The sequence below is a fragment of the Lissotriton helveticus genome, chromosome 6 (assembly GCF_964261635.1).
Source record: "Lissotriton helveticus chromosome 6, aLisHel1.1, whole genome shotgun sequence".
Lineage (NCBI taxonomy): Eukaryota > Metazoa > Chordata > Amphibia > Caudata > Salamandridae > Lissotriton > Lissotriton helveticus.
In genome coordinates this window covers 1,383,904,204-1,383,919,974 of record NC_136067.1, presented here as the reverse complement: position 1 = coordinate 1,383,919,974, position 15,771 = coordinate 1,383,904,204, and the positions used below count along the sequence as shown (strand labels likewise).

General features: G+C 41.1%; 1 protein-coding gene across 3 annotated transcripts in view; it reads right to left on the bottom strand.

Moving 5' to 3' along the window:
- The window catches only part of CDK19 (cyclin dependent kinase 19), a 1,513,666-nt gene that overhangs the window by 434,235 nt on the left and 1,063,660 nt on the right, over nt 1-15,771 (bottom strand). For all 3 annotated transcript variants that reach the window (XM_078649167.1, XM_078649166.1, XM_078649165.1), the window contains one exon: nt 11,286-11,343. In XM_078649167.1, coding sequence (XP_078505293.1) covers nt 11,286-11,343 — 58 coding nt within the window. The remainder of the gene's footprint in view (nt 1-11,285; nt 11,344-15,771) is intronic.

Genomic DNA, 15,771 nt, shown 5'->3' with positions numbered 1-15,771 from the left:
TATATTTTTGGCAGAATTGAAACTGGAAAGTAGTTATCGGAATATTTATTATTCCATGTATTATCCATTCAATGACAGGTCGTTCTGACATTGTCAATGGTAATATCTCAAGTTTTTCAATGCTCAGAATTGTATAGTCAGCACCCTTCTGTGCCAAAACTGATTTGTTTATCAGTAAGGTTAAAGATATTAAATAATGACGTTGTGTTGATTAAACGCCAAGGCACATAGCCAGAACGCAGATTTTGTAACGTCCAGCCAAGCTGTACAATAGAACGCAATTGGGACTGACCGTGTTGTAACATCAGTAAGTCTTGCGATATTATATCGATTGCTGAAGAAACAATGCTGTCCAGAGAATATATTCTGGAGGACAGAGTCATTAACCCATTGTCCACTACAGAAAGTGATTTTTCCAAATTAATACGGTCAATTTCCCGTATTTTTTCTGCTGTCTCAATTTGAGTTACTTTCCAAACTTCGTTATAAGCTGCATATATAGAGGCCGCTATGAAACGTTTTTGACGCTGTTTGCGTGGTCCCAATATGAAATCACGCAAGTCAGCACCTTCTGTAAGTAAAGTTAGGTGTTGCTTAATTTCAGCCAGTGTGGACGTTTGTAGCCATTGAAGGCAGAGCTTGCCCACGCTGTAGGTGGTTACTATCTCTGGATGTTGTCTTTGGGAATATCTAGGGTCTGGCCTAGTCAATGTGAACCCCTGTTTTTTGTTCAGGAATCTGTCTTGACAGTTATTTGTATCTGTGGGCCAGATCAACCATTTTTTCCATTCAGGATGTGTTCTGTTTTGGTTTAATATATGGTTTACGTCTATCTCAACATCTATAGAGCTATTACTGTTCATTGTTGGCTTTGGAATAGACGGTTTGTTCAAATCTTTGATTTTGGCTAAGCCAAGACAGGTAGTTTGTTGAATAGTGTCATTCAAAAATATAATTTGTTCTGGGATCATGCAGGCTCTAAACAATGATTCTATACCTTGTACTTGCCAATCTCTTGTACCCCAAACAGTTTTTGCTTCAATATTATTGTTCCAGAAATCAAACCCAAATGTATTCATTTGTTCAAAGAATGAATCGGAATATATCAATTTTGTGTTTGTAAGCATGGTCTTCATACATGTCTTATTTGACAATTTGAAATAAAATGTTTCTGCATTACTCGTGTTAAACCCTGAAAAGTATGAATATTTATCATAAAATGTTTTTGAGCTGTCTTTTGGAGGAGTAGCACAATGTTCCCATTGGTTATAATTTAAAACATTTCTAGGTTGTGCAGATTTATGTAGATAATGGTTACCATAGTGGTTGTAGCAGAACATCTGATCATAATTAGACGAACCCTGCAAATAATCATGTTCTGTAAATTTAGCAGACATCACAAGATCAGACATCATATCAATAATACTTTCAAAGTCCCAATCATCAGCAAATGAGCTCGGTTTTACAAAGTCACTCAATGAGATCTTGAATTGGTGTGGATACTTCAGGATTTCAACCGGACCATAGATTTCATAATCAGTTTTGTCCCATGCTACACCGCCTGGTATAGGATTGGCTGTGAAGTTCACTGAAGAAAGTTCTCTTTTCTCGATGTGTGAAGATGTGTGTGGTTTAAGGACCAAGTTGATTTTCTGGCTTGCTGTGTCCATTTTAGCATATTTTCCTTCAATGAAATGTCCCAAGCATAGTACCATGATGAGCCAAAGAATGAGGATAAATGCACCGAAGGCCACCCAAAATTCAATCCATGGAGAAATCAGATAGGTTTCTTTCAGCTGTTGAAAAAGTTCCTTAGCTTTATCTTTAAAAGTTTTTGTTGATGGCTGTTTCTTTGCTTCACTCAGGTCTTCAGATGAATCATCGAAGTTGATGAAGTAGCCGGATGCTGTTCTGTTAATTGTTCCAATTGTTTTTGGATTTTGCTTTGTTTCATTAGCAAAGTCTGCAGTTACATCATCATAGGTTGTTGTTTCTTGATGAAAAGTTTTAATTTGGGTTTTAAGAGGTTCAAGTTCCATTGCTTTGTTGCATAGTCCTTGTTGATTCACTGTAGATTTTCCAAATGTGATCAGTCTTCCAGTTTGAGCCTCTGTATTCGTAGCAAACATTGGTGTTCTGCTACTTCTTGGGAGTCCACTTGGCCTACTGTTTGTTATCGGCCACATGATTGTGGTTTAACCAGGTCGATGGATACAACTCGGTTCTCCTTTTTACCAGCAAGGGGCGGTAGTACTACTGATCTTGTCCCGTTGACAGACAAGACAGGAACTGCTTTTCTGTAAGAAGGCCCAAATTCCTTCTTTACCGCGATCTTCTCTCTGACTAGATCCCCGACTTTTGGAATCCAGACAGGCCTTGCTGGGACAGGTGGTTTCTCTTCAGTGGTTGTTGGCTGTTGTTTCAACTTTATGTTGCTCAGGTCTTTTCTTGTTTCATTTAAGTCCTGTAAAATAGCCAAACGATCTTTGATATCAAAGCTTTTGTCTTTAACCACTGAAGTCTGACTATCAAGATCTTGGATCATCATTCTAGTCCCGAACAATAGTTCGTACGGACTGAACCCTTTCAGAGAATTTCTTGGCAGGTTATTTAGACTACGTTGGACACTTATTAAATGTTTGACCCACCCAGCTCCCGAACCTAATACCTTTGCTGTTATAGATTGCTTTATGTCACGGTTTTTTCTTTCTACGATTCCGTTACCCTCAGGATGAAATGGACAAGAATACCGCAATGCAATGCCCATGCTGGTCATGGCCTCCTTATAAGCTCGAGAGCTAAATGCAGGACCCTGATCAGAATGTAGCATGCCAATTGCGTATGTGCCGATAAAGACTCGCAAATCTTTTATAACAGTTCTGGCGTCAGCCGATCGCTGGGGCCACAACCATATGAATCTCGTGCATGAATCCACTGCGACCAAGATATATTTATAGTTACCATCCCTTTGTAAGGGACCACAGTGGTCTAGGTAAACACAGGCTAATGGTTTATCTGAGATTAGAAGGTGCGTCTGTGCTGGTCGTTTCACTGTTGATACTTTCATTCTTTGACATGTTTCACATTCTAGAACATAGTTCCTTGTTTGTCTTCTCATTTGTGGCCACCAGTATCTCTGTTTTAATAATGATACTGTGGCTGAAACGCCAGCATGTACAGAAGGAAGCCCTTCGTGTGCCGCTATGATGAGTCCTAACCTATGTTCCATGTTTGGAATTGCCCTATCCCCCACTCCAGGGATTCGAGCAAACGGAACATTATTTGCATCAGTTATGTATGAGTACTTTACTGGAAAGCCTTTCGGGAGTGTTTCTATCGCATCTTTTACTGTAGCGCTGACAGCCTGTAATATTTCGCTGTCTATTTTTGTTTTTGACCGGGTGATAGCAGCTACGGAAGCCGTTTGCACTGCTGCCTTCGCTGCTTCGTCAGCCAATGAATTCCCTGCAACGTGAACGCCATCACGTTGATGACTCAGTGTATGTATCACGTGAGTCTTTTGTAGTTCCTTTTGCAGAAGAACTACTTGTTCCCAAAGCATTTTATGTTTGATTGTGCCACCTTTTGCATCTTTAAAACCATTCTGAACCCAGATCTGCAAGTATTCATTGTAAGATTGGACGCAGTAATACGAATCGCACACAATAAGTGTGGGGAATTCTCGATCGGTATTTTCAAGTGCCATCTTGAATGCCAGTAGTTCTGCTCTTTGAGCTGTTCAGTCTCCTAGAGATTGCGTTTTAGTGACCACAGGTTTAAATTTTCCTTCGTGCCAGCGACCTTTAACAATCGCGCACGCAGCACTGTAAGCTTGCTTACCCCCCACTGCGGGTTGTGCTGATCCGTCTGTATATATTATACAGCCGTAGTGTTCTAGAGGCAGAATTTCGGTCGGCGGAGGACATTCGAATTCATATTGGAGAAATTCTTGTGTTTTTAAATTGGGATCAAATTCGTATACCACGTCTGTTGCAGCAAGAAAGTTAGCCCACTGTATCCACCTCGGATGGAGTGCTTTAGCATTCGGAATGCTCGCCTTTGTTACCGCCTCTAGGGCTGGTATAGGTGTCACGATTATTATTCGTTTACCCTGTGCTAGGGCCCGCTCCTTTGCTACAGCAGTCTGTACCACGGTTAGAATTTTTTCAGCTGGGCTAAATTTCATTTCAGCTTTTGTGTACAAGTGTGATTTGTATGCTATTGGTACCTTCTCTCCCTCATTAGAGGTCAGGTATGTGAATCCGCATCTTCCTGGGATGACTCGAATCACAAGGTTGCGTGTGTTTTCACGTGTTTGTAATTTTGTTTTAACTAACATATCTGTTTGTAAAGATCTCAAAATTTATTAGATCATAGAGAGGTTTAATTCTCTCTTCATAATTTATGATGTAAGTTCTTCCGAAATTTAGGAAGCCTAGAATTGATTGTAAGTTTTTCAGTGTTCTAGGTGCTTGGATTACAGCACATTTCTCTAGGAAATTGTCGGCCAGGCTTTTGCCTTCACTTGATAGTTCATATCCTAAAAACAGGACTGTTAGATGGGCAATCCTTGACTTTTTAAAGTTGAATTTGTAACCCTCTGCTGCGAACCCAAATATTATGGTGTTCACTCTCTTCAAGTGAGTATCCAAGTCATCATCTGTTAGATAGATGTCGTCGACATAAGATAATGCCTCGTCATCATATGTTTGAAGTAATTCTGTTACTCTCGCTGAGAATAATCCTGGGCTGTTTTTGAACCCCTGGGGCAAACGACAGAATTTTTTTTTGCGTGCCATTTATTGAGAACGCCGTCAAATATCTGCTCTCTGGTGCTATATTTTGACAAAAGAATCCATTAGAAATGTCTAATGTGGTTTTGTATTTTTTGCGCACTATGTTATTCATTAGTGCAGCACTATGCGAGTTTTGTACTGCAAATGTTTTGCAAAATGAGTTAAGGTGTCTGTAGTCCAAAACTAGACGATATGAATTGTCTGGTTTGGAGACAGGAAACAAAGGGTTGTTCATTTGTGAGGTGCAAGTTTCAATCACCCCCTGGTATTCAAGTTGATCTAGGATCTCTTTTACCTGTTTTTTAGCTTCTTGCTTAATCGGGTACTGCCTCTGTGCAGTAGGTTGTGATTTTAACTGGATTTTGTGAGGAGGAGAGTCCTCATCCCATCCCACATGATTTTTATATAAGGCAGGGGCTTGATCTACTGCCCACTTTCTTGCAAGTGTATATTTTTTATGAATTGGAATATGGTTTGAGAAGGCAGGCATAATTATTTCTTCGCCATGTGGGCACTCCCTGACAAACTCTGGAGGCCAGTCTCGTTCAGCTAGAAGGATGTCATAGCCCTTGGAGAGATTATCCCAAAATAGACCCCTTATTTTTCTAGTCTTATCCCCCTCTATACGCAATGTTATTTCATATATTTTATGATGTTTGCTAACTCTGGTATCTGCAGTTTCCACCTGAATGTATTCATTCGTGTCCACTGTCTCCAGATGATTCATAAGGACTTTGCGAGCTATGCTCACTTCTGCTGCGCTGTCTAGCATTGTCTGAGCCCATTCTCCGTTTTTCAATTGTGTCCTCAGTATTCTCGGCATTGTTGATTACTTTAATACTGGCTACCTTCTTTTTTGGAAATTGTAATTTTTTATTCAGATGAGCAGGTTCTTTGTCTTTGGACTTGACGTGCTCTTCCCTGTGTTCTGATCGTCCTCTTCTTTCCGATTTCTGCGAGGAAGTCTGAAAAGATTGAGAGGGACGTGTATCAATATCTTGATATCTATCAGGTTTTTTTATATTTTCCCTATTTCTAAGGTTGTATTTTTTTACAGAGGGCTCCCTTTGGGGAGACTTGCATCCTTGATCAGGAGATCTTTCTCTCCGCCGAGGAGACCTTCCTCTGGATTGGAATCTTTTTTCTTTAGGATTGGATTGTTTATTTCCATCCCAGCTCTTTTTTTGATTGTTTAAATTATTTTTTATAAATACCTTTTCAGGACTTTCAACTAGTTGGGGTTTCACTGGTATTCCACCCAAACTATCTCTTCCTAGTTCTTCATAGGATTTTTCTATGATTCTGGCAATTTCAGGTGGTTGGTCTGCTATATTTGTCTCTTTTAACCTCTGGCGAATCGCCGCATTTGCTGCTTCTCCCTATTATGTTGGCTAATAATATTGCAGAGACCTGCTTGAAATCCTTCAGTAGTTTCATACCGAGAGTTAAAGCGGGTTCTGGACCGTATTCATCTTGAATCTGTTTTAGCACATCTGGTATTACTGACATGGATGGTACACCATGTGTTTTTGTGTAAATGGAAGCAAAGACTGTTCCCCAAGTGTCACAGTCCTCCAAATGTGGTGCGATTCCCATTGGGAGACAGATAGTCAGAATCCTATGTTTCTCAACAGGGGTGGTATCTGGAAACACCGCCTCTATTTGAGTGATTTTTTGTGCTAGCCAGAAAGGAATTTGTTCCCGTTTTGCGGGTACTTTACCTAGACAGGACTGTATGTTCTGAGGTGTAATTTTATTTGTGTTCCCCTGATGATTGGTCAGCTGTGGAATTTTAATAGCTGGTTGGATTGTTGAAGTCCGCATTACATATTGGACTAATTGTCTATGTATTTTTATTAATTGTTTTAGCTGTGCTAAAAGCTCTGGTGCAGGCATTTCTTCAATGTCTGGATGTGGTGTATATCCGGCTAGGACCGGCCACGTTGCTCCTGGTCTACCTAGTGGACCGAGCCTGGTGATGTGATTATTATGTTTTAGGGCGCCATGAAACAAGAATTTGAGTGGTATTTCCACTTCCTCGAAAGGAGTGTACTCACTAGGAGGTTCCTCTATTTTGTAATAGTGGAAGTCCTTTGTTACAGCGTTTGCTGCTAGAAAGTTTATCCATGAATAGAATACCTCTGTCTGCCGATATTCGTGTGCCTCAATTACGAATATGACTGTACCACCTCTTGGTGTCAGTCCATTTTCTATAAGTTTTAGGGTTATAGATTTCCTTATGTTGACCGGGATGAGTATTGCATCTGGGTCATTTTCCAGCAGAGTATTGTCTGCTATTAGGAGTTCAGCTGCTAGTCTCACTGTCTCCCTTTCTTCTTCACTTTCTGTCATTTTACTGACAGGAAGGTTATTCTGTATGTTTGCAGATCAGGTTTTTATGGAAACAAAGATTAGATGCACAATATTTTGGAACAGTGTATCCTTCAACGTTGCATAAACCAAGAACCATACATAGGAGTCTCCTCCTGCGAGGTTTGGCGGATATGACCTTTCACCCACTCCAGACGTCTTTGGAGTATTATGGGAAGAAAGGGGTCTGTGTGAAAAAGCACGACTGAGTTACTCTAATGTCTTGCGTTAGTTTTATCGCCTATCCAAACGTTGGGCGCCATGTAGTGTAGTTCCTATCATCCCAATAGGCTCTGCGCATTGGAATAATATCTTCAATAGTATAGACCTAGGGCAGAGGTTAACTAGGTCTTCTACCGACGATATTAGACTTAAAGTTTTGTGTTTGCCAGCTAGCTCAGAGTTCACTAGAAACTTTCTCGAATAGGCAAGGAGGATTTTAACCTCCCTGGATAGACAAGAAGGGAATTAGTTTCTGACAACCATAGAACATGACAACTTTGCTCTCCCCTAATCAAGAGTGTATCTCTAGAGTCGTGTGAAAACAAAAGACAACTTATTTTACTCAGTCAGTTCAGTGCATTCTTAGTTTCACCAGATTGTAGAGAAAAGGAAGAGACGGGCGTGTTCAATAAAAGATGTTATTTATTGATCAGTCTCCTTTCTCATACAAGAGAAATGAATCGCTATTATTGTAATACTTATAGTTAAGTAAAGTGCATACAGTAAAGACAGAATTATAAAATAATACTGTAAGAGCATTGATATGGTTTCTGAGCCATATGATACTTTAAAATGGATAAAATAGATACATACATATATACATTTGACTAATCATACTCAACTGGTGCTTCTAACCACGCCTACCCCAGTGTACGTGACCTAAGCCTAATACGTGGGCGGGAGTAGATAAGTAGCAGTTTAAGTTAAGTTTGTTTTGCCAAGGGACTGACTCGAGAATTCTCTGCAAGGGGTTATTCAGTTCTGTACCTGAGATCTAGAATGATGGAGGGCTGGTATCTCTTATCCCAGGTCTTGATATTCCAGCTGCCTGCGAGGGCTGCTTGGAAGCGCCGGAGCTGGATTTCTCAGCAGGAGAAAGGCAGCGTCTCGTTCTCAGCGCGTCAGGAAGGCGGGGCAGCGCCTGTGGGCTTCGCTCTCTGCTGGGCTCCTCGGCACGTCTCGCTGCTCCGATCTCGTCACCACCGCATGTGTTTGCTTAAGGCAATGTCGGTAATATTTATACCTGAAAGGTGCTGAGATTGACGTAAGGATGGACATATATACGTCAATAAGGATGTCATATGAACGGGTTTGTTCGCACATTCTTTTGCTGAAGTTCTCGGTGAAATCAAAACAATGGTTATGGGAATTTCCCAGGTCGCTGTAGGTTTGATTTGTTTTGAGAACTCCGTATGCCTTATCAGGGGCTGGAGGAATATCGCTTGTCTAATTAGATGGCATGCGTTATGACCTAATCAGATAACGCGCTTCTGTGCCGTGGTGTGGCTTAATCAGATAACGGTTTTTGCACCGTTAGATGGCTGCTAGTTAATTATTAACCAAACCAGGGTCAGGAATAGGGGAATCGATACAGTACCTATAGGAATACATCACACTTGCTTTAGAATGCGGTGGGTGTTAGTTGGGAGTGAGCAGTCAGTTTGACAAGCAGATGTAGGCCAGGCATGGAACCTGATCTTGCTCTCTTTGGGGCATTTTTGTGCACAGCCACCAATAAATCTTGGAGTTACGCTATTGAACATGCCTGTCTGCGAGCTAACTGACATCTGAGTGAATATTCTTCTGTAAAACATCTACCTTAAGACCACCACTCAGAGTAAGTTCATTGAAGTACGTTTTGATCCTACTGAGCCGGTGTGGGTAGAGCTGTGTTTAAGGCATGGGCAATTGTCCAGAGTTTCCACAGTATGAGAGGACCCCTGGCAAACAAATTAGAACTGTCAGATGTCCAGCCTAATAATGGTGCATAAAATAATTGTTGTCTTCATTTTGAAGAATGTCGGCTTCCATCGCGGCTGCTGCTAATAATATCCAGATAGGATCAGTGGGGCGGGGGGGGGGCAGTAGCGGCAGGGCAGCAGTGGCAGCAGGGAGATTGAGTAAAAAAATAAACACTTACCTGATCCTACAACCACCTCGCACTTCAATGCTACTTCTTGTTGGAACTCCCCACAGTCCCTAGGACACACTACCCAACCAATCCTGACGTTGCTCTCATACTATGAGAGCAGCGCCTGGATTGGCCTGAGCGGGCTGCTAAGATGCTCTGCTCAGGCACAGGAAGTCTGGCAAGTTAGAGAAACCTAACTGCACATGTCTGTTTGGCTGGCCTGTGGCAGAAAACAGAAAGGCGCAGTTAGGACTGCACAACCACTTCTCTCTGCCGCCCCTACACATGCTGGCTCAACCAGCAACTGGAAAATACAACAATAGTAACATATTGTTTTATTTTATCAGCTGCTGGCTCTGAGCCAGTGGGGAGACGCTCCTCCGCCATTGCGGAGGAGTCACCACTGGTCCGCTTCACAGAAGCTTAGAGTGCAAGACTAGCCCGACCACCTTTCCCCTTGTACTCTCAGGGAGGTGTTGGCAGTAACATTTTAAAAAAAATTCTATCTCTTGTCTCTCAAGTCACCTTTCTGCTTCCACCTCACCCTTCTCTTCACCTCTCTTTCTCTACCTATGTCTAAATTTCTAAGTACCATTCCCCTTTTCTATCTCAACTCTTTCTAAATCACCTTTTTAATAGGAGCGAGAAATACTATGGTGAATTCATATTATTGTCCCACAGAATAGCATTATCTTGGAAGGTGGAGTTTTAAGGACCCCTAGCTGTCCTGAGGGGACTTGAAATTCTACAAAATATATGCTGTAAAATTCAGGTCAAGCACAATTTTATTTAAGATCAGTTGTAATCAGCAATACAGTTATCTACAACCAAAAATTGTATTTTATTTTATTTAAAGAGTTTTATATAGCGCTGGTTAGACCCGAAGGTATCAGAGCGCTTTACATGAGAATCAACATTGTAACAGAAAAAAGATCAACAATTACAAAATACATAAAAAAATAGGCAATACAATTAGGAGAGGAGAGAAAGGAGAGAGAAAAGTAGTGGAGGGGGCAGGGAAGGTGAGAGCGGGAGGATAAGGGAAGAGACAACAAGGAGAGACGAAAGGAAGTCTGTCTAAAGACCGACTGGGTAGGTGACGACCAAGGAGGGAATCCACGACCCATCTCCCCTATAGCTAAACCAGGTAGCTCCATCGGGCATCAGACAAAATAGTTCAGTCTCAATACATTGAGAGAGGAGAGAAGGAGAGACAAAAAATATAGGGAGGATGCGGGAAGAGAGAACAGGAGAGACGAAAGGAAGTCTGTCTAAAGACCGACTGGGTAGGTGACGTCCAAAGAGGGAATCCCCAGCCTGTCTCCCCTGTAGCTAAACCAGGAAGCTCCATCGGGCATCAGACAAAATAGCTAGATCTCAATTGACGAGGGAAAATTCGCAGATAAACAGGGTGGGGACTAAGGGCCAGGACAGGTGAGGGCAATGGTCAGTAGCAGGAAAGTGGAGAAGAGTAGAGCGGAGAGAAAAGTTTTATATAGCGCTGGCAGACCCGCGCTGGCTAGACCCGAAGGTATCAGAGCGCTTTACATAAGGTTCCACATAGTAGCAAACATACATCAGTTACAAGTAACCAAGGATACCAGTAAAAAAAAAACTTTTATGGAGCATGTAAGAAAATGTAATGAGGAAGGGAAAGGGGGTAGGGTATAGATAAGATGGAGAAACGAAGGGTATGTCTTCCCAAGGTCCGGCTGGGTTGGTGACAGCCGGGAGGGAATCCGCAGCCCATCTCCTCTTCAGCTATCAGGTAGGTCCACCGGGCATATGTCAGATAGCTAGGACTCAACAGAAAAACAGAAAAGGTATAGAAGACGAGAAGAGAGGAGCATAGATAGATATGTTTTTCTTGCTTTTTCATTAACAAGATAATACATTATTTTGGCCAAACCAGTTATGTAGATGGTAAAATCATAAGGCAGTGATGGCACTATTACCATGTTTACACAAATAACCTCCATGTTTACCTATTTTAACTCGTCCTCTTTCCGGACCTTCTCCCATGACCAGGATGTTTGCTGGCTTCTGCAAAGCAAAAACATACATATTTAAATTTCATAAGTTAATAACCAAGTTAAAGCAAACAGTTTTCTTTATTTTTATTTTTTCCCATTTCTTTATTGTTTTTTTAACAGTCAACACAAGAACAAACCTGATGGAGTCACATTAGCATACCAGCCTGCGCCCAGAATCGAAAATGCAACTTTACAAACAATAAGCACGTTGTCCTACCCCATCAGATAACCCCGCCTCTCAAGCTGGCAAGCACCATATAGGGCAGTGGTCTTCAAACGTTTTAATCCCACCCCCTCCTCCCCCCATGGGAAAAAAAATCCCTCAAAATTTTTCACAATTATTTGTTTAAACTGGCAATGTTTAAATATGTATAGACACATTTAAACTTTGCAGTTAAGTTCTGTGATTGTTTTAGAAATTCAATCAAATACATGATTACCAAACATACTATTCTGGTCAGGCAGGCCTTACTAATGTGTAAAGTATCCATAGTGTGATTTTTAGAAATGGGGGTCGGAGTTTTGAAAAATATTTGGAGTCCCTTCCGGTTTGACATCTTCTTCCAGCCAGGATATAAATGACAAAAGATGTTAGTGATGGCCCATTACATAGTGGCTTACTGACGCTCTTTTTTCAGCTTAAAACAAAGCACTGTTATCAGCATTGTGCTTCTTTTGACTTGAGCCTGGCACCCTTCCTAAGGTCACTTGAGGCCCGCACCCCAGTTTGAAGACCTCTAATATACGGGGGAGTCACTTCCAGGCTAAATAAACACTCTCCAGCTGTTAACTAACCCCATTCATCCATCTCAAAGCCGAGTGCACACACCACACCCTGCCATCCCCGCACGGCACAGCTCAGGTTGCATCCCCCACATACTAAGCAAACAGTCCTTAAAAACAATTGTTTTTCTGCAGACCCAGTGATATGAGGTGCTTCTCTTTTACTGCAAACCAATTAGAGAGAAAGGGCTACAGCAGGAACGCTCTTAGACCCCAAGCTATCCAATAATCCAAAACAACAAAAGAGCGTCAAGAGTTCTATATAAAACACTACTCCACCAAAAAGATCCACCAGAAACACAGTCTTCCCAGGAGGAAAAAAAGGGGAGTAAAGAAAAGCCACAGTAGGGAGAAATGATATCAGTGGTGAGAAAAAGAACCCTCAAACACCAAACAAGTAGGTGTTTATTCTCATCATTGGGTTCTTCAAATATGAAAAAGAGAGGGGCCAGCCATAAGGCCCGCAAAGGAAGTGCAAATTTAAAAAGAAGTATAGCAGTTCTTAGTATCGATTTTAATAAAGGGATAGCCTACTTCCATTAAAAACAAGTGAAAATTCGGACATGATAAGGAAATAGCAATGAAAAACCTAATGTCCTTTACAGAAGAAATTTAAGTGTTAAGTGCTTCTCTTTTAGTCATGTATTTACTATCATCTTGCAAATTCAAATTACATTGAACCTAGCCTACTGCAAAAATTCAACGCCATGTACAAGGGAACATCCTTAATTATTTTAAGCTAATGTTCTCCAAGCAGACAACCTCAGATACATTAATTCCATGAATACTAAAGTCCCGCAGTTCCACACCAATCCACCCAAGGCTTTAAGTGGGCGGTATCCTACCAGTGCTCAGCACCAGCAGTTCTAAAAAAGCAGGTGCCGAGCAGATCTCTATCGGGCTCTCCATTTTCACCCTCACCCTCAGGATGAAAAGAAAAACCTCAACTCTGCAGCAGTACCACTGATGGAGCAAAGACTTGTGTATAAGAGACTTGCTCAGACGCAATCCTGTCATATAATCCTGTAGCGAAGTATTAATAACGTCTGTAATACTAATTGGCACAACATTCCATATATTTCTAGAAAAAGGGGAAGCTTGCCTATGTGTTTTACTAAAAAGTAACCCGAGTGTAATTGAAGATGGCTGCTAACATGGGAAAATGTAGTGCGCATGCGTCAGCTTCATGATGTCTTAACGCTTGGAGGGGAAGCGTCCGGAAGGGAAAAAGTGTGTATATGCTAAGAAACACACTTTTTCCCTTCCGGACTCTGTACTCGGAGGATACTTTTGAACACTTTTCATGGATTGGGTGGACACAAACTAATTACTGGAAGGATTGGACGCTCTTTTATTGGATATGTACTTGGAGCAGGACGCTTTTTTGGAACGAAATTTTGAACTAGAACAAAACGTCTATTTTCACCTATATGACTGTTTCATGAGACATATTTGCCCTGACGAAGTCTGTTGGTCTTGACGACCTAGACGAAACACGTGTTGGCAGCGGTTGTCTCTCTCTCTAATGTGTGAAGATTGGATTCTATCAAAGAACGAAAAAATTATTTTATGAAGAATAAAATGAAGAGCATTTAAAACATTGGGACTTGATATTTTGAATTGACTTCATCTCTTTCAGCTCAGGATCTATTGTGTGTGTTATAACTGTTTAACTGTGGCCCTTTGGTGTCACAGGTTTTGACTCTGGTGGGGTGACCAGAATCTGATCCTTCTGAGCTTATCAAATATTGTGATTGAATTAATAACTAACTCTTCCCAGCGCAAATTATCCTCTATCACCCTTTTTGTTGCTGTTGTATTGGGGTGAGACGCAGACGTCGAATCCAGAAGAGGGCATCTGTCCTGTCCTATCCTGTCCTGAAGAACCTGTCACCTGAACTTTCTAAGGTGCCCATTAACTCTTGGCCAGAGGGGTCTTATTTTCGCACCATCCTAGGTAAATGTAAATCTGTGTATTGTGTCAATGTGCCTTTCTCTCTCTATCCTCTCTTTCTTGAGGTACTTGTTATTGTGAAATCTTATTTTAATTGGATAGACCAATCTTACTTCCTCCGAAAGATGGTTAACACTGTAATTTGTTTTGCTCTTATGATTTATTTAGAAAAAACTTAGATTTTAAAGTCCCAAATATAACAAAATGGCCACTTTGAGGGAGAAGGGACAAAATATCTAGTGAAACTCTCCATAAAAATGGGTCTTGGAGTCAAGTTTGTGTTATTTCCATAAAATAACCCTACCTATTACAGTAAAAATACATGAGTATAAAAATATACCTTAAACAATGTTCTGCTACCAGTACCAGTGAGAGGACTGGACTTAAGACTGCAAAACAATAAGGTACTACAAAATTTAAGACAACGGATCATATTGTCATGACTGCTCCGCTTGATAGTGGAAGTAGCACTTCAACTGCAGTTGTTGCAAAGGGCAGCCATTTTGGAAGTTTTATTTGGGAGCTAGTCACCAAGGATGGTTGTTGTATATTGAATGATGAGATACAACTTCAATGCTTTACCCAATAACCGGTCATTCAAGTTGAAGCATTTAGCTACCATCAGCAAATCAGATAAATAAACCTACTGAATCGATGAACTTCCTGATTCTTCAAATGCTACAATTAAGGTGTTTAAAATATTGAAATCATTTGCCTGCCATATTGATGGCACCCTCAATTTGTTACTGGACCTCACAGTTCAAGATTACTACTGTGAAATGAAACCTGGCCACAGTTCTACGGATGCATGATAGGATAGAAAACACAGAAGCTTTTAACGTAACACAGTGAATAAGCTGAGCAATGGTGCAACTTCGACACACATTGAAAGGTTTGTGGATTGGTAACATCACTGTTTTCCATGACACCAATTAATGTAAAAGTAAATCATAAGAGACCACGCTGAAAGGGAAAGATATATAAGCGTAACTTGGCTGAATGGCCAACTCATGCATAAGACCAGGAGGCTGGAAAGCTGCATTTTCATGCGCATATTATGCCATCTGTAACTGACACACAGAAAGTAAGGAAATAGATGAACAGTAGCAAAAACGCATGCATACCTACAGTAGTAATGTACGCCTGGCCTACAATGCTCCTATTTTTCAGGAAATAGCCCTCTGAGTACAAGATTGATGTTGAGGACACCACTTCAAGGCTCTTATCACGAGTTGTACAATACTTGGGAGGATTTACCACATGATACATTTGCATGCAAACTCACCCATTACCAGGTGGTAAATCCGACCCAGTATCGTGCAATTACAAGGTAAACTCCATGGAATTACCATTTGAAAATGACTTCCCGACAGTTATACCACAAGAAATTCCTAATTCCATGGGGTTTATCGTAAAAATGTATCATCTGCTTTGATAAGGTGGTAAATGTATACGGAGACCAATGGATAGTGTGGAGGTGAGGAAGGGGTGGTGTAAGCTGTTGTTGAATCTCACGTCATGCAACCGTTAGCAATGCCGTAAGGCAAAAAATAGTTAAAATGTGTTGTCTTTATTATTCATTTGCTACATACAAAAATCTGCATGCCTCCCTAATTACATGACTCATCTATACAAATGAAGCACAGTGTTTTTGCCACCATCAAGGGTCTGCACCTGTGAACTGCAAAGAAGCAATTGAAG